This window comes from Phoxinus phoxinus (assembly GCF_949152265.1).
Source record: "Phoxinus phoxinus genome assembly, chromosome: 14".
NCBI classification, from domain to species: Eukaryota; Metazoa; Chordata; class Actinopteri; order Cypriniformes; family Leuciscidae; genus Phoxinus; species Phoxinus phoxinus.
The window spans coordinates 28,269,603-28,295,499 of NC_136889.1; the positions used below are offsets into that span (position 1 = coordinate 28,269,603).

The 25,897-nt window shown below is 38.1% G+C and overlaps 2 protein-coding genes across 3 annotated transcripts; both read left to right on the plus strand.

Moving 5' to 3' along the window:
- The first annotated feature begins 2,010 nt into the window (after window positions 1-2,010).
- Window positions 2,011-18,516, plus strand: LOC307010676 (uncharacterized protein). 2 transcript variants are annotated; one of them, XM_079635558.1, is made up of 12 exons: window positions 2,011-2,244; window positions 3,079-3,234; window positions 5,556-5,645; window positions 5,768-5,903; window positions 6,197-6,315; window positions 8,806-8,907; window positions 16,183-16,269; window positions 16,419-16,519; window positions 16,607-16,670; window positions 17,173-17,306; window positions 17,394-17,514; window positions 17,907-18,516. In XM_079635558.1, exons 1-12 carry the CDS (start codon window positions 2,176-2,178, stop codon window positions 17,946-17,948), a joined length of 1,221 nt encoding a protein of 406 aa, XP_079491684.1. In that variant the 5' UTR covers window positions 2,011-2,175; the 3' UTR covers window positions 17,949-18,516. The 2 variants fall into 2 exon arrangements, with proteins under 2 accessions (XP_079491684.1, XP_079491685.1); XM_079635559.1 differs by lacking the exon at window positions 2,011-2,244 and having other exon boundaries at window positions 3,103-3,234; window positions 17,170-17,306; window positions 17,394-18,516.
- Window positions 18,517-18,542: 26 nt separating this feature from the next.
- Window positions 18,543-25,465, plus strand: tbxtb (T-box transcription factor Tb). The gene is made up of 8 exons (XM_079635557.1): window positions 18,543-19,277; window positions 19,582-19,846; window positions 19,992-20,126; window positions 20,233-20,294; window positions 21,040-21,101; window positions 21,261-21,437; window positions 23,464-23,593; window positions 24,685-25,465. Exons 1-8 carry the CDS (start codon window positions 19,000-19,002, stop codon window positions 24,953-24,955), a joined length of 1,380 nt encoding a protein of 459 aa, XP_079491683.1. The 5' UTR covers window positions 18,543-18,999; the 3' UTR covers window positions 24,956-25,465.
- Window positions 25,466-25,897: the final 432 nt, after the last annotated feature.

Sequence of the window (25,897 nt, forward strand, 5' to 3'; positions counted from 1 at the left end):
TGGGAATAAACAATTCTTCCTCCTTACCTAGATTACAACATGGTCCAAAACGTTCGCAAACGTGAACATATTACTCCTGTTTTAATGTCTATACATTGGCAATTTGACACCCAGTCTGCTCTAGAATTGACTTTAAAGTGCTTCTGCTTGTTTTAAAATGTTTATAAGCCTCACCTCCTCTTATGGAGCCTTCACGTGCTATGGAAAAAATGATATGTTCCACTTGTGAACTGGTATTTACCAGTGTGTTGTGTTCAAGTGCTTTTGTTGTCGTAATGTAGGGAAAAGATGGACTCACAGATCCAGACCTGTTATTTGGCTAAACCAATTTTAGATTGCTTAAGTCATCTGCTACAGCAAGAAGATGATTTATCAAAACTCAAACAGTAAATCATATGCATAAAATTTGACCTCATTTTACCCTTATTTTTAAAACTGACACTTGAGTGTTAACGCATTATATTACAATTGTTAATGACACAACATTGTATAGGCTACAAAAAACTATCCGCTTACAGTAGCAAAAAAAAAAAACGTTTAGTTGTTTACAATGCTTATTCACGACTCTTGCGTTGCTCTCCGCCATTTTGAAAAGGTTATCTCATCTCGGCAACTCGTGCATCAAAATATTCTACGAGCTGCCCAGTGGAAAATACCACATGAGGGGGTGTTCATGTGCATTTTCCACGTCGGCTTTTGGTATTTACCATAACTTCCATAGCACGTTAAGGCTCCATTACCTTTCGGGTCTTGTTGTGTATACACCATCACTTTTAAGTCTGCCAACCAGAGTTTGTTAATTGTTCCAAAGTCAAAGATTAATCTAGGGGTGACTGAGCTTTTCCATAGCCGCACCTAAACTTTGGAACGGGTTAGGCTACCGATTCATATTAGAACTGCACCAACATTAAATTTTTTAAATTAAAATTTTAAATTAAAAAAATATATATCTTCTCTGTAGCCTATAACTTGTGATGTCCCTTGTTGTTTTGTTTTATTTGGATTCATTGTTTTTGGCTTTAGAACACTGTACAGCACATTGGTCAACTGTGGTTGTTTTTAATTGTGCTTTATAAAGAAAATGAGATTGAGATTATAGGTCAGTAGCAATACTTAGTAGTCGATACGAATTTTATAGATAACCAGTGTAGAAATTGGTGTTATATGATCATATACTGTATTCTTGACCTGGTAAGAACTCAAGCTGCATTTGACTAATTGTAGCTTGTTTATTGAGGGTGGAAAGAGTAAATTGAGGATGGAAAGAGTAAATTGAGGATGGAAAGAGAATTAACTTTGGATCGCAGACACTGATAATAAATCTGGGAACACCCAGCATTTTTGAAATCTCTTTTGAAACTGAAGAGACACATGAGGTACAGTAATCTAGTCTAGAGGTTCTAAATGCATGAACTAGCTTTTCTGCAAACAGATAACATGGTTTATAATATAGTATTTGTCAACATGTTTCTGTAGTCTTATCAAAAAGTAGTCTTATCATATACACTAAATGACAGAGTTAATCAAATTCATTGCTAACACCTGCCAATGTTTTGTTGTTTGCATCCAAAAATTATGTCAATTTCTGGAGAATGTCATTAAGGACTTTGATTTGGTAAAAGGGATATTACAAAATAAGGCTGACATTAAAGACATAATCTATTACCAAATGCATCAGTATCGACCAACCCAACAACATTAGCATTTTGATTTAAGGGGGAAATAGAAAAGGAGAAACACCTGAAATATTTTTTAATAAATCACTATTTGCGCTCTAAATCATCAAATTTTAATTTTCGCAGTTTTCAGTGCAGGACAAAAATGGCACCATCCATTGAAACCTAAATAGTGACATTATTTAAAACCCACATTTTTTTAGCCATGGGAAAATCACTATTACAAATGGCATCTTGTGGCTTATTACTGTAATTTGCGCTCTTTTGCAATCGCACAAGCTTAGTTTCTTTGCCATTTGATATTGATTACTGGCCAATTCAGGAAAACCCATGCAATTACTCACTGGTGTGTTGTGATCTCTGTGACGAGAGAAGACAAGAGCACAGCTGCTGTTGTGTCTTGTCAACCAAGTGTGATTTCTCTCTCCAAAAGGCAGCCAGTCTATCTGACCGTCAGAAGAGGAGACCGCAAAACCCCAGCAGAACTGCTTCTGTGGCGATGACTTCTGCTTATGCTGTGGATTCTGATCAAGTCCTTGAAAGAAAACGAAAAGCTCTTCTAGATCAGGTACTTTCAGAAGACCTATTCTGTAATCAAATGACAATCAGAATGTGCTTCCTGGAACCGTAGAGTTAACATCATGTCAAATCACTCTCAACGTCCAGAATATTTAAGGTAGCCCTGCTTAAATTGGCATTAAATTGCAGCTGCACATAATAAACCCAATTAGTAGGCTTATCTGAATGCCTTGATGGATTGACAGACTAACTGCATGCCAACAAAGGCCCAGGTGCAAACACTGTCAACTGTTTCTGCGGATTACCATAAACACAAAGTGAAGTCCATTTACAGTAGAAACCTCACCTGTGTGGAAAAAAACACAATGTAGGCTACTATTTTTTTTCTCGCTTTATTTAGTAACAATATACTCTTCACTGCTGCCCTGTACAAAATAATTTATTTGATTATCTTTTACAATTGAATTACTCACACTGGCGTGGTTGCCAGAAATGTGCCATTAAAATGAGCGTTAGGCCTATAGCCTAAGGTGCGTTCACGCAATGTCGTAATTACCGTAATAATGAGATTTTACCTCAACAACAAAAGCGTTCACCTAATCGTAGCTCGTAATTACAATTTGTAAACTGGAAATATTCTGAGAGCTGATAGCCTACCTCGTGTAGGCTATAGGCTACCAGTAAGCCTATATAATTTTCAGTAGTCTAATCAACAATGATCTCATTAATTATTGGAAGTCATATTATCTTATTTTTCTCCATGAATTAATCCTGTATGGATAAAAGAGTTGTTAACGACAGTTTCACAAATGAATTGTTCTCTTTTGCTCTCTTATGTTCTGTCACACGCTGATGCTTTCCTTCTCTTTTTCTTACATTCTAGCGCCATCTAGAGACATACTACAGAATACACCACTTGAAAGACATGCTTTCATATCAGTATGCTACATTACTGAGGGAAAAAGTTCAAAGACAAAGGCAAGAGATGAAGCCCCTTGATTCAGATAATTCCAGACTCGGGGAAGGGCATAAAGAGAAGGTAGGCTACACCCTCCTGGAATCAATGACTAATTATTATTACTAAATTGTTTTCATTATAGAGAGCACAAAGAAAGAGTAGCGTTTACTACATTTCGCCAGTAGAAGGCAGTGCTGAGAAAAGAAGACTTGGATAGAAAAGGTTGCATTGTTTTCCTGTGTTTTCTGTTGTATTTCTTAATATTTAAGGAAGCACATTGGTCGTTGTTGAAAAGATCCCCCCTTCCTTGCGCTTTGTGTGCACAGAAAATCGTACATGTAATGCATTATTATTATTATTATTATTAAATATATAGTTTTAACGAGATTTAGTTAACAGCTAAACTGGAAAGTTAATAAAATATCAATCTAATGTTTTGGCCAATAGTAATTGTAGCTAAGTATAATGGTATTTAAATGGTGGACAGAACTAAAAATGTATTGTTCTCATTTATAATTATGTGTGAACGGTTATTTAGAACTAGTTTGTGAATCAATGCTTGGTTTTTGTTTTGTGTTTTTTTCACCGCAAGGGTGAAAAAAACTTTTATGCAAGTGGATATAGCCCAATGACCTTCTTCAAGGGATAGGTCTAGTATAATTCTTACACATCATTCTTTGCACAGGGTTTATCATTGTGAATGTTGTTACTGGTGTTGTTGTAAACCAAACTCACATATCTGCCTCAAAATTCCTCTACCATCTGAAAAGAGCTCGTAGACATTCAGGCCACAGCCAATCACACCCACCCGACACGTACACACATCTCCATACGTTTGAGGAACAAGCACCACATCTTCATCAGCCATTAACATTTCAAATAAAGTTACCCGTGTCCTGTGTATCTCCATCAGAGCAGGAGAAGAAGTCTCTGTGCTGAAATATTCATGCCAGTGCTCCACTGAAACCTTACTGCAATTGTGTGGACGGTCATACGGTATTCATTTCGTTACTGTGGCTGCGTGACCCTGAAAAGTTGTGACCCTAACCTTGCTAAACTCCCATAGAAAAGAAAAAACAACTGAGAGAAAATTAGGTTTCTTAGACAGCGATTAAATTGAGATCAAATTGAGACTTTTGCACCCTACTAATCTCACAATTGTCTCCTGAAGAGTTCAGAAGAAATATCAACAATGTCTCAGACTGTGCTTATTTGCCAAGACACCAAAGTCTTCAAAAGTTAGAGATATTACCCTCAAAATGACTTTCATCAAATTCTCCCAAGACCAGTCAATAAATGTTAGTTATACTGTCCACATAGATTTTATAAGTCTACACTCCAACTGAATGTCAACAATTGTCTTAATTGTCTCTTGTGTGTATTTTATTCCTCCTAAAAGGATATTTAGAGCCAAAGATACACACACACACACACACACACACACACACACACAAACACACACACACACGCACACACAACACAACACACACACACACACACATTCCTCTGGCTTTACTCAAGTTAAGTTAGGCTAAAACATGTACAAAACAGCATGAGCAAACATTTATCTAGATGTCCATTTGATGTTGCGCTGTAGTGCAACCCATTGTAGAAGAGTAGATGCGTGTCTCCCATTGCCACTTTGAAGTGTTACTGAAGTCCAGAGGATTGAGGAAGCCCATCATTGTAATATGGGGGAAGTAGTTGGTGTGGACTTGTGATTGACTTTGATTTTGGCCGTCTGGGTTGAGGACAATAAGACGTAGAAACTGGGGGGTAAGGATGTGGAGGAGGGGTCTTTGGCTTATCAATCTCCTCCTATAAAAGCAAGCCTTCTTCAGTGGGCTGTAATTGTGTCCTCTAATGACCAGCACTGGATGGGAGGACAAAGGGAGAGCTATAAAGGACTTTATGGGCTGCCAGTAGGAAACCTTTGGTACAAATTGCTGAGCAAATGAAACTGCCCTGTTGTTTCCTCAGCTCAGGCCGAAAAACTTTGTCCAGACTTCATGATGATGCAGGCCGAGGCATGGACACCTGCTGGGGACTAATTGGTCTCTGTTGCAGTTAATGGCTTCCTGTGGTTGCATGTTTACTTCTCATTGGTTTTGTATGCTGGGGGTTCCCAGCTCTATCTCTGGAACCTCGGAATGGGAATACCAACACATAGGAATTTTTTTTAAATGAAATCTCAATTGTTTCTCCTTGACTCTTAAATGGAGAGCAAATTGAGCTTAAATTTCTGATTTTTCTCCAGAGAAAAAGACCTCATGTGTCTTTTCAGTTTCAAAGGAGATTTCAAAGGTGTTCCCAGATTTGTTATCAGTGTCTGCGATCAAGTTAGAGATTCCTTTTTCAAAGTTCATTCTCTTTCCATCCTCAATTTACTCTTTCTGTCACAGAAGTCTGTCACCATTCAGAGGGTCACCAGATCAACCCTCACACACAAGGACGCATACTTGAGGTGTTTACCTAAAACATACCACTACCTGGTGAGACCAGCATTACTCTGCATTCTCTCTCCATGGATATTGACTATGAGATATTGTTTGGACTTAAGAATGAACGTGCATGATTACTCATCTAATGTCTTCTCTAATCTGGCCTTCATGAGGTTCTGGAACTGCAGAAACAGCTGACCCGACTCGGGTATCTTCAGAGCCGCAGGGAGCAGGAGGTGTTCAAGGTCTGGGCAGAACAACACAGAAGCACAAGTCAACTAGAGAAGCAACTACAGGCAATTGGCAATGGTATTACAATGTTTTTCTAGACAAGGTACCGTAGTAATGCCTTGTGATGGGTAATATAACTAATATATAAATATGTATTACATTATTGAGAGATAATGTAAAAAAAATTACACTACAGTCAAAAGTATTGGATCGGTAAGATTTTTATGTTTTTAAAAGAAGTCTCTTCTACTTGTAATGAAATAGGAAAAACTTGTACTGAAAAGGGAAATAAATCAAACTTACCAACTCTAATGATTTTTTGTTGTTGTTGCTATACTTCAATTGTAAACTTCATTGACATTTCATGCTAGCATTGAACAGCAGTAATACCAGCCCAGATGTGACTCTTAAGGACCTTCTAAAACAGAAGTCTGGATCTCTACCGAAACTACAGATCACCCCTGATGACTCCACAGCACAACATGAACATGTAAGTTTCTGCTCATTCAATAAATCACTGACCTTTGCCTTTCTACCTTCTTTCTTTGCTTTTCATTTCTTAGCTACTCATTTTTACAAAAACGGTTTCAGTTCATTTTATGAAACGTTGAAATTAGCCTCTGTTTAGACTATTTAAAATATTGCTGGGATTGAAAAGGCCAGCAACTCTCTTCTCTCCACATGCTGTTTGCACTGCTGGCCTTACACAAACTTGCATTCTGCTGGAAGCCATTTTAACCTCAACTCTATGGGAAAAGAGAATTGATTGTTTACATAGCAGTGAGATGACCCTCAGTAGTGGAGGAGGATCTCCTTCAGTCAGCACATCATGGACAAACATCACCCAGGGGAGAATGTCTAATTCATTTCACACACAAAAGAGACTGACCAATTTGGCCTGGGATGTCACATCATGCTGGAGGTCAGGGAAGGAGTTAAACTGTTTGGAAAAGATCTCCTGGACCTTAAACAACCTTTGCAAGAAAGAAAAGGTCTCTCTCTATATAGATAGAACTCAGGTTTCCCATACACAGCAATGCGTTTAAAGATTTAGATTTTTGTCCTTAAGAAATTACCTTAGCTCATTACCTCATATGTATCTCCTGTAGATTTTCAGAATAGATTTCAACAATATCCCAAAACAATGCTCAGGTTTCCAAAGGGTTACCGTGATTTTGCCAAGGAAGACATGTTCCTGAATCAACATATGTTGTTGATCCTGGAAAAACATTCGTGTCCAAAAATGTTGTTCAACCAGAAAGACTCGGGAGGCAAAATAACGTAACAAGCGCACATTTGTTAACTGCCCAGCAAGCAAGTATTGTGATATAAAGTTATTTGGTGTAGGCCCCGTCCGTAGCTCGCAATCCGAGGGTACGGAATCTGCATTTCCTGCCTGAAGACGAAGGCAGGGGTGCAGCCGACCCCCTGGGAGGTCTGGGAAGGGACCATCCTGGTGGGGGTGGGGAGGATGGAGGGGAAGGGCCCATCCTGGTGGTGGTCGGGAGGATGAAGGTGAATGTAGGCGTCAGCATCTGCGAACTGGGACATGTGTAAGTACCAATCTTTTATACTAAAAGAGTTAGAACCCGATTGGATACATGAGAAGGTAATAAGTGACTTGACAATCGAGTCTTCCCGGCAGAACTTTCGCTAAAGCTTTAATTTCTAACCCTATTCCTACCTAAACCTAACTAACATATCTCTAAAATCAGAGAGAAATGATAGGTGAATAACACGGATGTAGAAGCACATAACCCTGTTTGTAAACCTAAACTTGACATAAACTGTAAACTTGTCCCTTAAATGTGATTAGTTAATTTGAATGTTGTTTAATGATCAACAAAGATTTTGATCCAGGAACGTGTTTGGTGAAATCACGTCTGTTATTCAGAGTTTTCTATGAACAATTTAAATATGAAATCACAAGGCCTAAGTATTTGTGGTATGCTAATCCACACTGATTTTATCACCAATAATGGTCTTGTTTGTTTTTGTTTTTATTTTTATTTCCCCTAAAGCATTTTAACTGAGAAATGTGTAACATCTTGTGAGCTATGAAATAGCAACCACTGAGCAATTGGATTTTCCCCTGGGTCACTCAGTTCTGTACAGCTTGTCAAACTTTACAACCACAATAATCACAGCTTTGAGATCTATAAATTATACATTTGAGTCTATTTCGTTTTATATTTACCTTAGATTGTTTGGTTTCTATGAGAGATACTGAGTCACAACATCTATCTGCTATGTTGAATTTCACACTTTTTTATTTTCAGGATGGACAGTCAAATTTGTCTGAGGAACATTGCTCCATCATCACTGAGTTGAAAGGAGAAAAACACGGAACAAAGTGTTCCCTCTATATTTGTCCACTTACACACCCATGTTTTCCCCCCAGAACATTTATTTTGAATCCAATGTTCATGGACTCTTCTTAAAGCTAAAATCATTCATCAACACAATCTTCCTTTCTTACACAAATTCTGCCTACACTACACTACTCTCATTCTCCCTGTCGGTGTTTAGTGTACATGCTTGTTACAGGTCTTTAGATGCTATACAGTGCTTTGAGGAAACACTTTCCTGCACTGTATCACTCTGTAGGGCCAGTTTGCACCCAGCAGACAAAGTGTGTCCTCACCCGGGTGTGCAGTGTTGTCGGGTGTGAGCTGGGCTGTGTCCGAGGATCTTCTTGAGAAGTAGCACATAATTAGGAACATATAACTCTATGCTCTCTCCATGGATTGCTCGCATGTATCTGGCCATCTTGCAAAGTGGAAAAAAGGTGGAGATCTGTCTCAGAGAGAAGTAGAAAAGCACAATCATGTCAACCAGGCATTGTGTTCATTATGTTCATCCTCAATAATGCAAATTTAAAAGGATGATTAATGAAACTGAAAAATACCTCTCAAAGTGGTGTTGAAGTGAAATCTGAGTTATACATATGGTCTGTTTGTAATGTCTGGTCTCTTCACAGATGCCAGTCTCACTAAAAGGGGGTGGAGGAGGGGTGAATGCTTTCCAACTGCAGGGCAAACAGACCTGGGGACACGACGAAACTGAGCTCATGTTTCCTGAAGTAAGTGTCAAACCACAGCGTCTCTGATCGCAGTAAGCAGGAACATGGAGGCAAACACACCTGCAGCAGTTGTGCGCTCTGTCATTCTATCTCACACAAACATGCATAACCCTCACAATCATCTACACTTATAACTAGATACTTTTATATTGAACTTTTAAAATAAGAATTAAAAAAGTAGAATTCTAGATATTTAATTTCTTTTTTTTAAAAAGATTCCAAATAGGAACCAAAAAGCCGACTGTCATCTTTTTAAGCTCCTCAAAAAACAGTGTTTGCACAACACGCTGATTTGATATTCCTCAAACATTCTGGTTGCAGGGTTTGTTTAAAATCTTTTTTAACATGCACAACTAAAAATAGACACTTTACAGTTTCGAATGATATCTTACGAATGATGTCTTACTGTTATCTGAACAATAATAACAGAGTATTTTAAGTTATTTTCGCTCTTATCAGGAAAATAAATAATTTGCCAGAACTAGAGGATGGATACCCGACCCAAGACTGACGGTACCCGACGGGCCGGGTTCAGACAGATATTTCGAAATGATGTTACCCTAACATCCGTCTTCCTGCGTGCGGAAATTTGGTTAGCTGTGACAACGAAACACGTGCATAATGTGCGCGCGCCTGTGTTAACGTGCGCTTGTTGCCCCATGTGATCTGATGCGCTCATCTGTTGATATTATCTTTTTCAGTTTCTAGTCTTTGTCAGATCTCACTGTAATTTTTTGGTGGTTGCTCTGCATATCATGTTTTGTTTCCAAAAAGCTAAGAATTGCAATCCTGGGTTTATTTTGATTAAAGAAAACTGCTTGCAAATAGATCCAACACTTTTTATTTATACCTTTTAGCACCCCCACGCTGACAATATGTTTAATATTGTTGGTCTGTGAAGTCTAGAAAGTAATCCAGCACATCATCCATACTTTTAAAATATTAAAGTTACTAAAAAAGGTTTGTCTGAAAGTCTAATGTAAAAAAATAAATAAAGCTTAAGTTTGTAGAAGACTTATTTACTTAGAATACTTTAATAGATCTCTCAAGTCAATTGGATATTGCCTTAGTAGAACTCTTTGGGATATTGGAAGTAAACAAAAAGTCTAAAACTAAGAACAAGCTTAACTGAAAGCTCTAGGAGTTCTTGCAGTAAAACATTTTTACTGAAAATCTAGGGTATATCAGATTTTTTTTTAGTTGCCTGCTATGTAAAAACTAGCATTTAGGTAGACTAAAGTTGACTGCAAGACACCAGTAGTTGCCAGAGTTCAGACCGCATAGAGGCGAGGTAAAGAGGTTGAAGAGTAGGAGGAGTGGAACCTGCAGAAACACACGAAAGGTTAATTTTTCTCACACCTCCCTGTCATAGTGGATGTGTGCAAACAGAGCATGGGTCTGGAAGAGGGATAGGGGATGGCAAACAGAGTTGGGAAGGACCAGTAGCCAGGGGTATTAATCGGCCCTGCGGCCCATTTCATCACATAAGAAAACACAGTCAGAATCACATGGAAGAAAGGTACCAGACATCCATCACATGGACAGACACTGTGTGCATGTGTGAGAGAATATAGCCCTTTAGAAGACATCCAAGCATCTCTCACTTACACTTGCATGAGAAAATGTCTGTTTTACTATAGCCGCGTTTCCACCGAAATTACCCGGAACAATTTGTCCCAGGAACTTTTTTCCGGGGAACTTTTTTTGCCCCAGACCGGTTGCTTTCTGCGTTTACACCGCGGTCTAAAGTACACTCTAAAAAATGCTGGGTTGTTTCAACCCAATTTTGGGTAAAATATGGACAAACCCGGCCGTAAATTTTTAACCCAACGTTTGGGTTTGTCCATATTTTACCCAAAATTGGGTTGAAACAACCCAGCATTTTTTAGAGTGTACCAGGAAGATTATGTAAACTGCGCGCAACTCCTCCCAGTCTGCGACGGACAGTAATCAGTTTTGACCGCCACATTTATAATAAGTATGGAGGAGATTCAAACTGTGCTGCAGTTGTTTGTGATGTATTGGTTTACTACGAGGTAATTAACAAAATGGCGACGAAGAGAGACGAGCACTGATACTAAAGCGTGTTCAGAAATCTCGTAATGCTAGATATAAATTTAGACGATGCGGACATTGACCGTGAGATAGCTGGGACGAGCGCGCAGAAAATTTCCTCTTCCACAAATACGCTTAATAAAGCCTGAACCTCGTCGTCGGTCCAGCTGTGTGTTTTTATTTTTTATTAAATTCCATATTTGCAGACAGACAACTCTTACTGCATGAAGCCACGAACCGCAATAGAGTTTTTAAATGGCGGTTAAAATAGAATGCTGCGTGGAGTCATCCAATCAAAATGCGGCGTGACCACAACCAATCAGCATGTTCAGCGCACAAGTCCCACCGCCGAAAGTTCCTGAACTTTGAAAAAGTACTACTTCGCCGGCAGGGACTTTCGGAGGGGGAAATATTTACCCGGAACTTCATTTAGACCCTGGTTCCTGCGGTGTAAACACACAGAGTACCAGCCCAAAGTTCCTAGTTCCTGGGGAAAGTTCCATAAACGCGGCTTATGTCTGCCTTTGAGCTGAATACTTTATTGTATTAGAGAATCAGTATTTCATATTTTAAGCAAAACTTTTTTTTATGGATTAATAATGGGGAGACACAAGAAATTACTTATTTCAAGACTCTAATTTGTGTCTCTGAAGGCCCAACTTAAAGCCAAATCGAAGAATGAACTGGTGTGGCGTCAAAATCAGACTAAAGCTAAGTTTGTTTTCGGTACATTTCAGGAGTTCGAAACAGATTGCCTTCTTCTCTGGTTAATTTCTTTTGTTCAGTCGGTCAAGATCAGATGCGTGTAAAAATATAAACACAATGAAAAGCTGCTTTATAGTAGAAATTGTTCTTTAGTTGTAGGCTACTTCCAGTTAAAGGTGTTAAAGTTTTTCACTTTTAATAAACATAACCTGCTTTCTTTAAAGCAATCTATTGTATAAAGTGTTATATAAATAAATGTGACGTGACTTCAGATGAGAGAGAGTGGGGAGCTTCTTGCAACACTCTCATCTGTCAAGCTCTCCCTTAAGGTGGTTTGGGGGGTGTTAACATTGTCTTGGCAATGTCACCTCTAGCAGTACTGGATGTAGAGCAATTGACACAAAACAAAGTTGCATCATTTCACCACAACTAGCATTTTTTTAAATAAAAAAATCAACCTTAAGCACATCTTTCATAAGGGTTTAACTGTGGCCGTCACCAATCTGCTTCGAGTTAGACTCCTGCACCCAGCAGGATAAACTCTTGAGCCAATTACTCTCTTATGAGTGCGTAGACCCATCTGCCAACTACTGTATATCTCATATTATTTTCTTTTTTTCTGAGAAAAGCGACGGGTCGACTCATTTCACGAGTCACCTTTTGTATTTTTTTAAGGTGATCCGTCAGTCAACTCACCAATCTCTACCGCTCATCCCACTCACACACACATTTTACAAAATAAAATAAAAACCTATACCCCACAAATGACCATTTGTAGCAGCAATATAATCTGTTACGCCCCAACAGGTCGGATTTCGGCTTCCTCCTGGCACAGCGCCCATGTTCCTGCATGGCAAAGGGTCAGGAGGGCCAGAAAGACCCTATAGCCAGCAAGGAATACGTTTCCTGAAGGCAGAGGGCTGAGTCCTCGTCTTTCTGAACTTCTTCACTACTGTCGCAATGGCAGTTTTGAAGAGTCTAGTGGGTTGTGACCAGAGCATCGAGGAGATAATTTTTGTTTTTATTCCTTATGCTCGACAATAAGTCGGCTTGGTAGGGCTCCACCAGCCTAACCTGCCGCCGCATACGCCCACCAGCATGTTGTTTGACATGGCTTAGAAGGCAAAACAGGATCCTTCATTGATAATCCCAACCCAGGGGAATGTCTCTTCTACCCGTGCTGAGTTAAATACACGAGCGGAATAAGGATTTCTCCACTAGCCTAAGACCTCAGTGTGCATGTCCGGGAGAAATACAGGCTCACCAGAGGGCAATGTTTATGACCCTTATGGAATCGCTCGTCTAAACGACCACGAGTGACGGTGATACGCATGGTCTAAACTGGTGCCATTTCACTCTTCTTCTTTAAAAAAAAAAAAAAAAAAAAAACCCATATGGGGGATATCTAATTTTGGACTTCTTGTAGTTAGGTAAAATCCTTTATAATACAAGTCATTACTTCTCATGTAAACAGTTGAACGTGATCTAATGTCACTCTCACTTTGGTTTACAGGGATTTTACACCTGTTCTCCACTTACATTACAATGTGCTTGCATATGCATGACTAACAGTCAAGGCTTTACCACTGCTATTGTTGCTGTTGTGTAGAAGCTGTAGACGTGAGGGCCACCTAACATCCATTTTGTGGCGTGTGCGAATAAGCACCTAAATCAACAGTTCAGCTGTCCCAGATGGCTCCCTCGCTCAAACCCTGTCACCTCAGGGTGTGAGACGACACACTGTGTGGCTTGAAAGATTGTGAGGTGCACGGAGTGGCACAGCAACTGAGAGAGATGACACTTTTGCTGTCAGCTCTGACTGATTCATCCCACTGACATCATATAACCCATGGAAGTGATGAATAATCACCAGTGAAGGAATACACAAAAAACAGTTCCTATTTATGTTGAATGAACATTACAGGAAGAAACTGAGACACACTAAATCAAGAAGAACTGCTGCAACATCTCCAAGACGCTTGAAGATACTTACCTGCAAAGCTTCCTGAAAAATGTGCAAGTGTACCGAGGACAAATACTGTTTTAAACGCAAAGGGTGGTCACACCAAATATTGATAATTAAAAATCTATTTATGACATTATAATTGAAAGCATCCTGACTTTACACCATTTTTACACAAGTGCCTAAAACTTTTCACATAGTAGGCCCTACTGTAGCTTTGCAGGTAAGTTTCTTTAAAGGGGTCATGACATGGTTTATTTTATTTTATTATTATGTTCCCTTAGGTGCAATTATAGTATTACTATAGTTTTTTTTACAAAAAACTTTTAAAATGTAGTGATTTATGACATTTTCCCACCCTGTTTCTCATCCTCTGATTCAAACAGTCTGTTTTGGGGGTGTTTCCCCTTTAAGAGTTCAGTGTTAACGCCCACTGTTATGATTGGCTAACGTCAGTGCCTATGCATCAATTATTAACGCCCCCAGCCAGAACATTTGCGGATTCGGCGCAACTGTTTATTAGCGGGTGATGCATGCGAAGCGATGGCTCTTGCAATGATAAAACCTTATTATGTTTGAGCCGGAATCAGAGGAAAATGAACCATCACCACAACAACGAAGACTGGATCAGCTCGTGTCCACATGGAAAGTGAAACTATTTTGAATTAATAAAGAAAAATTAACCCGAGACACTTGAAAATGGATTATTGTTGCATATCCTATAGCTTAATTTGCTAACAGTTTAACATTGTTTAACTAATCACATGTAGGCCTACTAGAAAGGCGACATATTTTCAAGATTCTCTTATACAAATCTGTTTATATTAGCCATGGTAAAAAGTAAGTTTGCGTCGTCGTTGTTGAGCCCAGAATAGTCGGCACGGACTTATCTTTGAGCAACAGTTTTCTGGCAAAGCCAAGCATCATATTGGGATTTTTTCCTCAAAACAGTCATCCTTAAATGTATAGAACATACGCTTAAACTAACACTGCCGTGACTGGGACGTCCGCAAAAAAATAAAGTGCATCCATTTTTCCCTGACGACTGGATCTTTCAGCGTATTTAAAAAGTAGTTTAAAGTTTTAAATACATTACTTACAGTTTGCGTCGTCAATGTTGAGCCCAGAATAGTCGGCACGGACTTATCCTTGAGCAACAGTTTTCTGGCAAAGCTCAAAACAGTCATCCTTCAAATGTACAGAACAAACGCTTAAACTAACACTGCCGTGACTGAGACGTCCGCAAAAAATAAAGTGCATCCATTTTCCCTGACGACTGGATCTTTCGCAGCGTATTCAAAGATGTTGTTTGTCCACAGCCAGGAACAGCACATCTGCGGCGTCGTAATTTCCCTGTACACAGACCCACTCTCTGTCCGTCGACTGAACACTTGTGAGGCGCGCAGCGCGCGGGCGCGACAACGATACGAAATGAGCGTAGTTGCCTTGCGCTTAAAGCGTAACTGTCTTCTGCTGGAGGCGGTCATTATGCAAACGCTGGTACGTCACTTCGTACCGTGACGTCACTTCTTACCATGGATCCAGAACGAGCTGTATTTCGAGCTTGATTAAATAAATGATTCGTTTATAATGGGGAGGACGTCTTAAGCTATGAAACTTGCAGGACGTTTTAATGGTACAAAGACCTCTTATATACCAAAAGATCAAGGCAAATTTGGTTTCTCATGTCATGACCCCTTTAAGCGTCTTGGAGACGATGCCGCAGTTCTTCTCGATTTAGTCTGTCTCAATTGACCCTTCGCAGGGAGCTTGATTGACAGGTGATCTGACCAATCATACTTCGCCATCCGCCATTTTGTCGGACAAAGCAGTCAGGAGAGTTAGTAGATTAACATGGGAGGATTTGAACTTAAGAAACGGAGTGTACTTACGCCTTTCCGCGGTTAAAACAACATTCCTCATGATGTTCATTCATGTTTATTTGATTCTATAAATGAACTAAAAGGAAGAGATGATCGGTTCACGAGCAGCTTTAACTGATGCTCTACAGCGATCTGACAGACACATTAAAGAGCCACAAAACGGTATTTATTGTTTAAATTTCTTTTAAAAAATGACCAAATTTGAAAGGTGAGACTTTGTTTAATATGTTTAATATCAAAAGTAACCTGGTCTGTCCTGTCTGTCAGCGCGTTGTCTGTGTCATCTCTGATCCGCGATGTATTTCTCACTGCTTGAGATCATTGTGTGGCTTGAGAGCGGCATAGCTTGTTGGACATAGCGACAGTAACTAAGGGGGGGCGGGTCTTTGCAAACGGTCAAATTGTAATCACAGACAGACTCGATGAGACTAATATTTCCTAATGACAGACTGATATTTCCTACTGACATAGTACAGTAAAATATATAAATAACTGGCTTAAAACTATTTTTCTTGGGTGAAACTACTAACATGCCTAAGACTTTTGTGTACAGTCAAGTCAAGTCAAGTCACCTTCATTTATATATATATATATATATATATATATATATATATATATATATATATATATATATATATATACTGTATGCAGAGCATTTTGTCTCCACAGGTCTTCACTCGGGAGCTCAAAGTGCCAAAGTTTTTCACCCTGCAGTCCACCTTCCTGGAAAAAGTCAGCTCCAACTTGCTTTTTAGGGTACCTACAGTACATTCACATTTATTTATTTATTTATTTAGCAGACACCCCTCTCCAGGGGGAAATCAATACAATTATAGGGCTGTCAGTTAGGTGCACATGTTTGTTTTACTGTATGTGTCCATGTTTCTCTGTTTTCATCATAACAGAGAACCCATGAGCCACTGATCAAGTCAAAGACTACTGACATTACCCACAAAATGAGATTAATGCACAATCTCTCGCTTTCTCACATAGCTGACACCCAGAGGTGAGAAATGTACACATGTTCATCATCTAATTTAAATGTAGGCCTATAGACATTTGATATTATTATAACTTTTGTATGTGTGAGCAGAATCATGGCAAAAAATGGAAAATGGAGCGTACAATGCACAGATGGTTTCAGCATCAAAGAATTGGTTAGTCACACGACACAAGCTTTCTCAGCACTACACATTCACATGAGTGAACTTTTTATAAGGAGTAGTTTAAACTAAATGAAATTGACTCACCATCTTGTTGTTTGGACACATTTTGTTTTATTTATTCATGAGCCCAAAAAGGAGTTTTAAGACAGAATCTCCAAGCTTATTTATCTTAACAAATGTTACAAATGATAAAGAAAAGAATAGAAAAATAACATAAAAGTATCATGAAAGTAAAAGTGATTAATGCACTATATTCCATGTCTTCTGAAATTCAATAGTACCTTTTTCGAGGAGTTTAGACCCTTAATAGTCACCAATGATCTCGCCCTCCACAACCCTCTATCAAATCCAATTCACACTTTTGTTCACTTCAAAAATTGTGCCTTTATATGTGTAAATGATGACTAAATGTTAATTTTGGGGCACCTATTCATAATGTGTTTTTATAGTTCACTTATTGCTCAACATCAAAACTTTTTTTTTTTTTGAGGAGATGAAGCATGAATGTTCTCACAACGTTCAAATTCGAAAGACCAGATGCCCTGCTGAGCCTGACCCTACAATACACCAGATTGATCTGAGTAAACCTGAGAACCCAGAACGTTCAAATGCACATTTCTCACCAAGGTCAGGAAATATATGAATGAAGAGTGTTTAGGAATGTGTCAGTCATTTTCACTTTCAAACTTTGTAATATTTCATTCATGCACGTAGTCTCCAGCCAGCTGGGAAAAGCCCAGAGGAATCCCCGTCTAGTTGTACTGGAGATCCTCTTTTATCACATACAGATGTGCCTCTACGCTTATCTGACATCTACACTGGTCATGCTGTTGAGGTACTGTATGTGTTTTAATATAATGCACTTATTTTGTACATATTTTTACATTATGTTTATAAAATAAAATAAATAACCTGTATGCAAATATAATTAATTGTATCTATAACTACACTGTTGATCTATAACTTCCACAATTAAACCGGACCATACCTCCAAACCTCTGTCCCTAACCCATATCATCAAAAGCAGAAAATTTGTTTTGCAATACAACATGAACACAATATGTATATGTATAATCATAGTTAAAGACACCATAAGTGTGAATTTAAGCATACAACTTAAGTATAAAGTTGTTTTTATAATGAAATTCAAACAAGCAAACCAACTACATAACACAACTTCAATATTAAATCAAAATGTAAGTAAACTGCCATTTTACTTTGTTTCAGGTGGAAAACTGTGACTTGAAAATGTGGACAAATTATACATAGCTTGATCTGTAACTTTAATGCTGTTAAGAGAATGGAGAAAAGGTGTCCTGCAAATTATGTAGGCCTAATTGTAATTTTCATTTTCATTGCATTATTTCATATGAATTTACTTAATAAATAACACAATTATAATTTAGATGTTACAGCATATGTGCTTTACTTTCTGTTATGTTATAGGCTGTTAAAATCATGTCTGGATGTTAACATTTCAAGCCTGCATTTGTACAGATATTTTGGTATTCAGATGTTTTTTAAATAAAAATAATTCCAGAACGTTTTTGTTGTTCCTATGAAATCTCAAACATTTTTACCGGAAGTTTTGTCGCCTAGATGACGCTTTCACGCTATTTTATGAACACCCATTGTCCTGGAACGCGTCGAGTCGGATGGCATTTCCTCTGCTTTTGACACCTCTGGAGAAAGATTCCCACGGGCTTTAAACTCATAAACATCTTATAACCTTTCATCAGCACGGCCATAGTCATTGGGTGTATACTTATTTTATTAATCTTTTACAAATAAAAATTTCCGAACTTTTTAAAAATAGGCTACTCGATAAAATAAACATAGCATATATTGTTTTAGCATTTCCCCCAGTGGCATTCAGCAGATAAAATAGTCTATATCATCTTACAGGCATTCAATGTTTTAATTAAAAACAAACGATTTATTCCCAGTTTTAAGTAGGCCTAGTGCTATGAAGATGTAGGCTAGCCTTTAAAAAAATGTTTTTAAAAAAAAGTCAGTTTGTGAATACATTTTCCAACCATGTAGGCTAACCCTATCATTTGGCCTGCATTGATTTTTTTATTTATTTATTTTTATCAAGTTTTTGTGAGAAAATCTTCAATAGATCCGTTTTAAATGTGCCGTGGTGATGTGTAAATATTTACGCATTTCTTTACACCAGTCCAGATCTCTGAACCAATGACTGGTCAGAACGCACACATCAAAGGGGAGACCAGCCAATCAGAGCTCTCCTGAGCAAAGCATGGAGAGCGTTTTACCTGGGTAGTATTTAATTGGATGCATCTCTTCTAGTCTTGGGCGTATGACTGAAGAGCTCGCGCAGTTAGGATATTTATTTATTTATTTATCGTATTGGAGCCGATTGGATAGCAGAATGGCATCTGGGACTAGTGACTGTCCGGAAAAGAGCATCCAATATCGGGTGGATCATTTATTAACTGCAGTAGAAAATGAACTTCAAGCTGGCAGCGAGAAAGGAGATCCAACAGAAAAGGACCTTAAAGTCAGTTTGGATGAAAATGAACTTTGGCAGAAGTTCAAAGAACTGACGAATGAAATGATAGTGACCAAGAATGGCAGGTATTTTTTTTAGCCAGAAGAAACATTATTTCATATCATCATCGTATTTTAATAAGCAATAGAATTACTCTAAAAAGTCAAGAGTAATGCCACATAGTTTAGGTTTATATTATTTATTTATTTTTGTCAGTCTAAACGTACAGTATTTCCCTAGGCTAAGCTATATAAAAAGTCCTTATTCTTATTTTACGCTATTAGCTATATATTAATTTTAGCGGAATTTAATTGTTTAATTTATTTGAAAGATAAATCAAATTCGATGATACCTCTAAGTCGAAATATCTCTGTTCATTGTTGTGATCAGGCGCATGTTCCCAGTGCTAAAGGTGAATGTGTCCGGTCTGGATCCAAACGCCATGTACTCCGTCTTACTGGATTTCGTGGCAGCAGACAATCACAGGTGGAAGTATGTGAACGGTGAATGGGTACCGGGTGGCAAACCCGAGCCACAAGCCCCGAGCTGCGTCTACATCCACCCAGACTCGCCAAACTTCGGTGCGCACTGGATGAAAACCTCAGTCTCCTTCAGTAAAGTCAAACTCACCAACAAATTGAACGGAGGTGGCCAGGTTTGTGGACGTTGTCATGCGAAACCAGTTCATATGTTAAGCTTAACTTAAATCTGCATAAAATCGAATTACCTTTAAAGGTTCAGTAAATTGCTTTTACTATAGAAAAAAATAAGAAGTTGAAAATATGTCCCTTTTTTCATAGATCATGCTGAACTCGCTACACAAATATGAGCCACGTATCCACATAGTGCGCGTTGGTGGTCCACAGAGAATGATCACCACTCATTCTTTCTCTGAGACACAATTCATAGCAGTTACTGCCTACCAGAATGAAGAGGTATTTCGTTTTATTTTTCTACAATGTGATTTTATAAAACATGTCAATAAATGAACAATGATATTGTGCAATGACACTGGATGACATCTGCAATTTGCTCTTTTAGGTTACTGCTCTCAAAATTAAATACAATCCATTCGCCAAAGCTTTCCTGGATGCCAAGGACAGGTATGGTTATTATATGATATATATATATATATATATATATATATATATATATATATATATATATATATATATATATATATATATATATATATATATGGGTTCACTTTATTTTGATGGTCATTTTAACACATTCTGTTGTCTATAAGTACCATTGCATATGTAACTCTCATTAGAAAGTTACTGTTATATAATAGTAGAATATTAGTAGACTGGTTGTGTTAGGGTTAGAATAAGTTGACATGTAGTTGCAAAGTTACTTATAGTCAGTAGAAATTTCAAAAGGGACCATCAAAATAAAGTGTTACCATAAAAAAATAATACATGTGTATTGTAAATGTCAGTGGTGCTGGTTGTCACTTTTTACTCCAGTTGATTTTTTTTTATATTTGAAAGTAATGTTTATGTGTAGACAGACACATACCTGTTTTGGTAAACTGTATACAAATATATATATTTGGCCTGAAATAATTGTAACAAATTTATGGAAATCTATTGGAATTTCACTTTGGAGGATAAAATTCCATTAAACATGTCCTGATCTACAAGGATTTGCAACTGTGTTTTAAACCAATTTACAAATCCAACTATATGAGAAAACATGCGTTTGAATAATTGGTCTTTCAACTCATAACTTTCACCATGGGCAAATGTTTAATGTAACAATTAGCCTCAATCCCCCTCCATGTGAATATTGTTGAGGACTTGAATTGTATGATATATAAATGTATCTTCTTTTTCCCCCCAGAAGTGATCATAAGGACATAATAGAGGATGTCAGTGAAAGTCAACAGTCTGGCTATTCTCAATGTAAGAGTATCTCAATAATCATGAATGTCATTCATTTGGATTGAAGTTATTTCACAATTCTTTATTAAATGTGGACTGATCCTGTCCAGTTTATGTTGTGCAGCAGTTATAATAACTTCAGTTAAGTGCTAAACGAGACTGATTTTCCTGTTGGTCTAGTCAGTAGCTGGTTTCTGCCAGCCACGGGGTCTCTCTGTCCTTCTGCAAACCCTCACGCACAGTTTGGCAGCCCGCTGTCTCTATCCTCCCCCCATGGCTGTGAACGTTACTCGACTCTGAGAAGTCACCGGTCTACGCCATACCCCAGCCCATATGCCCACCGGACGGCCTCTCCCAGTAAGTTACGCCCTTCCATATTGTCCAGCTTCTGCAAAACATACTTTCTGAAAACATAAACATACTTTCTGAAATAGACAACTGGCTAAATTGTGTCTCATATCTCATTCATGCTTCAGCATATTCAAATATGGTTAAATTGGATCATCAATTGTCAATGTATATTTGTGTAATTTTGCATTTAATTATTGCAGGTTTGCATAGTATTCTGAGTTTGTACTTCAATGCTTTTAATCATTTTGAGTAATAATGAATCTGTTTTTGTGCAAATGAAATAACCATTGCACAGCGCACGCAACGCCTCTGCACCTTCTCACAATTCCTCTCAACATGGGGACAAGAGAGGTGTCAGTGAATAAATGGGAAAACAAAATAACTTGCGTTACTTATTTGAAAAAGTAACTCAGATATTTTGTAAATGAAAAAGTTTTGCATTACTTTACAGTTGCTTGAAAAAAAGTAACTTGCGTTACTTTTAATGTTACGCCCCACACTGAAAATACGGCATTGCTCTCTGTAATAACAAGGGGTTCCCAGATTAAAATGTAGTCTTGTAGTAATGTAAATACTGCTAACCTCGCACATTGCGTTCCCAAAATGCACGTTAAACTCACTGCTCAGCTCATACAGAGATGAAGTTCGTGAGATATTGTGAACTGAGGCGCTCTAAGATGCTGAAAACACTGTAAACACGGTAACACTCTTCACTCTTAAACACGCAACGCTACAGTCTATATATGGTACTTTTTTAAATAAATCGCACCTTTAATGTAATAATTTAACTAAGGTATAATGCAATTTCACTTTTGCACAATTAAATTTTTTTAGACAATTTACTTTAGTCCCTATTTACTTTACTGAATGGAAACAAGATATGGCCTTTAAAGGGTTTGTTCACCCAAAAATGAACATTATCACATAATTTACTCACCTTCAAGCCATCCTATGAATTTCTTCTTTCTGCCAAACACAATCGGAGTTATTAAAGAATATCCTGGCTCTTCCAAGCTTTATAATGGGAGTGAATAGTAACTGAGATTTTGAAGCCCAAAAAAGCGCATCCATCCACCATAAAAGTAATCCATACGGCTCCAGGGGGTTATAAAGGCCTTCTGACGCGAAGCGATGCGTTTTTTGTAAAAAAAATATCCATAATTATAAGTTTATAAAGCGTAATCACTAGCTTCCGGTAACGTCCGTTCACACGTTCACGAGGGAGTCGAGTGAGAGTAGACGCCGCTCGCGATTCAAACAAACAGGGCTGGGCAACAAACTCAAGCTCCTCCCACATTTCTCTTTAAAAATTCTCATTTTAGACTTCTAATTCGTGACTGGTGTTTTGTTATGCTCTATCCTCTGCGCTTCCGAGTTCGTCGATACGTCATGCGTCAGGTCACTCTTCGGCTAGAACTCGACTCGGCCGTTACTAGAAGCCAGTGATTTAGCTGATAACATTATAATTATGGATATTTTTCTTACAACTACGCATCATGTCGCTTCAGAAGGGCTTTATTACCCCTCTGGATCCGTATGGATTACTTTTATGATGGATGGAGATGCTTTTTTGGGCTTCAAAATTTCTATTTACTCCTAAACTATTCACTCAACGCTTGGAAGAGACAGGATATTTTTTAATATAACTCCGATTGTGTTTGGCTGAAAGAAGAAAGTCATATACACCTAGGATGGCTTGAGGGTGAGTGAATTATGGGATAATTTTCATTTTTGGGTGAATTATCCCTTTAATCTTGTTTAATGAGGGTTATAATGAGAATTTCCTTCTCAGCCTGAACTGTTCCTTTAATGAGCCACTCAAACACGTTCTACTGACCGCAGAGTGTCTGACATTCCTGCAGCTTTTGTGTTTGAGTTCACGCTCATAAACAGGGGAACTTTGGTGGTGGAATGCTTGAACGCTCAGTCACATCACCTCCAGGTGTAGGAGAGAGATTTCTAAAGCTATCGACCGAGGAGCAGGTTTGAAACTGATCATGTGACTAGATCCTCTGTGTTGTTTATATTGCAGCTGGTTACTCTGAAAGCTCAACCTGTCTCTCCATGTTGCCGTCTCATGATAACTGGTCCAGTCTGCAGATGTCCTCCCACTCCGGTGTGCTCCCAATGGGCCACGGCTCTCCCCCAAACTCAAACTCTAGGTGAGAATGAATCACACATTTTTCACTACTAGCCTACTTATGAGATAATTAACAACAACACACCACATAATTGTCGTTTTTACTTCCTACAGCTCTTAAATATCATCATAGGAAAGTAAAATTACTTTAATGTCTTAGTTGTTTCTTCTAAACAGCAGTAAGAGTTGAGAAAAAAAAAAACCTCCAATGATCTTACATGTAAGTTTCATAAGAGATCTCAACTATGTCTCAATATGCACTCAAACATTTTCCAAATTCTTTCAAGACATCTTTTGAATAATGTTACATCATGTATAAACTTATTCACATTTACAGTTTTTAAAGGAATATTTCACCCAAAAATGAAAATGACCCCATGATTTACTCACCCTCAAGTCATCCTAGGTGACATTCTTTCAGATGAATACAATCTGAGTTTTATAAAAAAAATGTCCTTGCTCTTCCAAGCTTTATAATGGCAGTGAATGCATAAGTCCATAAAAGTGCATCCATCCATCATAAAAGTGCTCCACACAGCTCTGAGAGGTTAATAAAGGCCTTCTGAAGCGAAGCAATGTGTTTGTGTAAGAAAAATATCCATATTTAAAACTATCGACTAAAATAACCAGATTCCGGCAGACAGCCTACGCAAGTTGACTTGCGCCAAAACACTTGATGACGGAGGATGTAGGAGTAGCGTATGCTTTGTCGTCTCTCGCGGTTAAAACAAACAGCGCTGGGCAACAAACTCATGCTCCTCCGACATTTCTCTTTAAAAATTGTCGTTTTTTAAACCCCCCCACCCCGCCACTTTTATGATGGATTGATGAACTTTTATGGACTTCAAAACAAAAACGGCCATTCACTGCCATTATAAAGAATGGAAGAGCCAGGACATTTTTTTATAAAACTCAGATTGTATTCGTCTGAAAGAAGAATGTCATATACACCTAGGATGGCTTGAGGGTGAGTAAAGCATGGGGTAGTTTAACATTTTGGGTGAACTATCCCTTTAAAAGCACTCCCTTACAGACCTCTGAGTGTTCCCAGTTTTAAAACTGCTAATCTGACCAATAATGTTTTCCTCTTTGTTGTTTGTATCCTGTTCGCAGTCAGTACACCAGCTTGTGGTCTGTAGGGAACTCACCTTTGACCCCAGTGTCTCAGGCTGGAAGTATGGCCAGCAGTCTGGGCTCCCAGTTTCTCCGCGGCTCTGCCAGTCACTACAGCAGCCTGGCTCACCCAGTCACAGCGCCCTCTTCTGGCTCTCAGTTGTATGACTCCACGGCTGTGACTGAAGTGCACGAGGCCTCACAATATGACAGTTCAGCCCATGTACGCCTTCCTACCGCCTGGACCCAAGTAACACCATCCTCCTTATAGGAAGTTGACCCTACCGAGTAAATTAAAGCTGTGTACAGCTGAACTATCATCACTTTTATGCAATAGCTTTTGACGCAAATATATTAATCAACTGGTTTCTCTGTTTTTTTTTTCAGTGGAATTGACTCAAGTTAGCGTTATTTGCACGCATTACATACAAAACTAATTTCGAGATTTGTATGCTTTACATTCAAAACTAAAGCCTTATTAAGACCTAACCGAAATCTATCTTTCTTTTTTCAAAACTTTAATTGTAAACATGTTTACAGTCCTACTTATTCAGCCAGTTAAAATCACGCGGGGGATTTAAATATGCAAGTCATTATTTTAAAGCATATTGTACATAATGCTTATTTATTTTGTCTTCTTATGAAGGATATATGTGCACAATTGTGAAGAAAACCTTTTGTAAAAAGAATAAATGTTTATATTTTTGGATTTGAATTCAGCATAGATAAAACATTTAAATGCTCTTCAAATTGGTTTATTAAACACATTTTTGTCAATTTATTTAACAACCTGATTTTTTTCTTGCTGCATGTTTAGTGAGTTAAATACCTGGTTTCACAAACAGGGTTTAGATTAAGCCAGGATTAGGCTTTAGTTCAATTAGGATATTTAAGAAGCTTTTATAAACATGCCTTGGGGAAAAAAAAACATTACTGGTGTGTACAAGACAAAACAATGGCACTGACTGATTTTAAGATACGGCACTGCAAGTTACTTTCAGTTAAAACAATTTTAGTCTGGGACTATATGTTTACGGCTTGTCTGTGAGATCGTGGGAATGTGGTTTAAAGATAAACTTAGACTAACAGAGTTTGAAGAAAATTGAGATATGAACATTACTATTGGAACCATATAGAGAGTTTTTAAGTTACAATTGATGTAAATTTATTAAAAAAAACTTTTTAAGACCACTATTTTCCACTGTACATATGG

Excerpts from the sequence above, each read along its gene's own strand:
- LOC307010676 (XM_079635558.1), top strand. The coding sequence starts at position 2,176 with ATGACTTCTGCTTATGCTGTGGATTCTGATCAAGTCCTTGAAAGAAAA. Across the intron at positions 5,646-5,767 it reads CTAAAACATACCACTACCTG|GTTCTGGAACTGCAGAAACA; the intron begins GTGAGACCAGCA and ends GGCCTTCATGAG. Across the intron at positions 8,908-16,182 it reads CTGAGCTCATGTTTCCTGAA|GTCTTCACTCGGGAGCTCAA; the intron begins GTAAGTGTCAAA and ends TTGTCTCCACAG.
- tbxtb (XM_079635557.1), top strand. The coding sequence starts at position 19,000 with ATGACTGAAGAGCTCGCGCAGTTAGGATATTTATTTATTTATTTATCG. Across the intron at positions 21,102-21,260 it reads ACAGTCTGGCTATTCTCAAT|TCAGTAGCTGGTTTCTGCCA; the intron begins GTAAGAGTATCT and ends CTGTTGGTCTAG. Across the intron at positions 23,594-24,684 it reads CCCCCAAACTCAAACTCTAG|TCAGTACACCAGCTTGTGGT; the intron begins GTGAGAATGAAT and ends TCCTGTTCGCAG.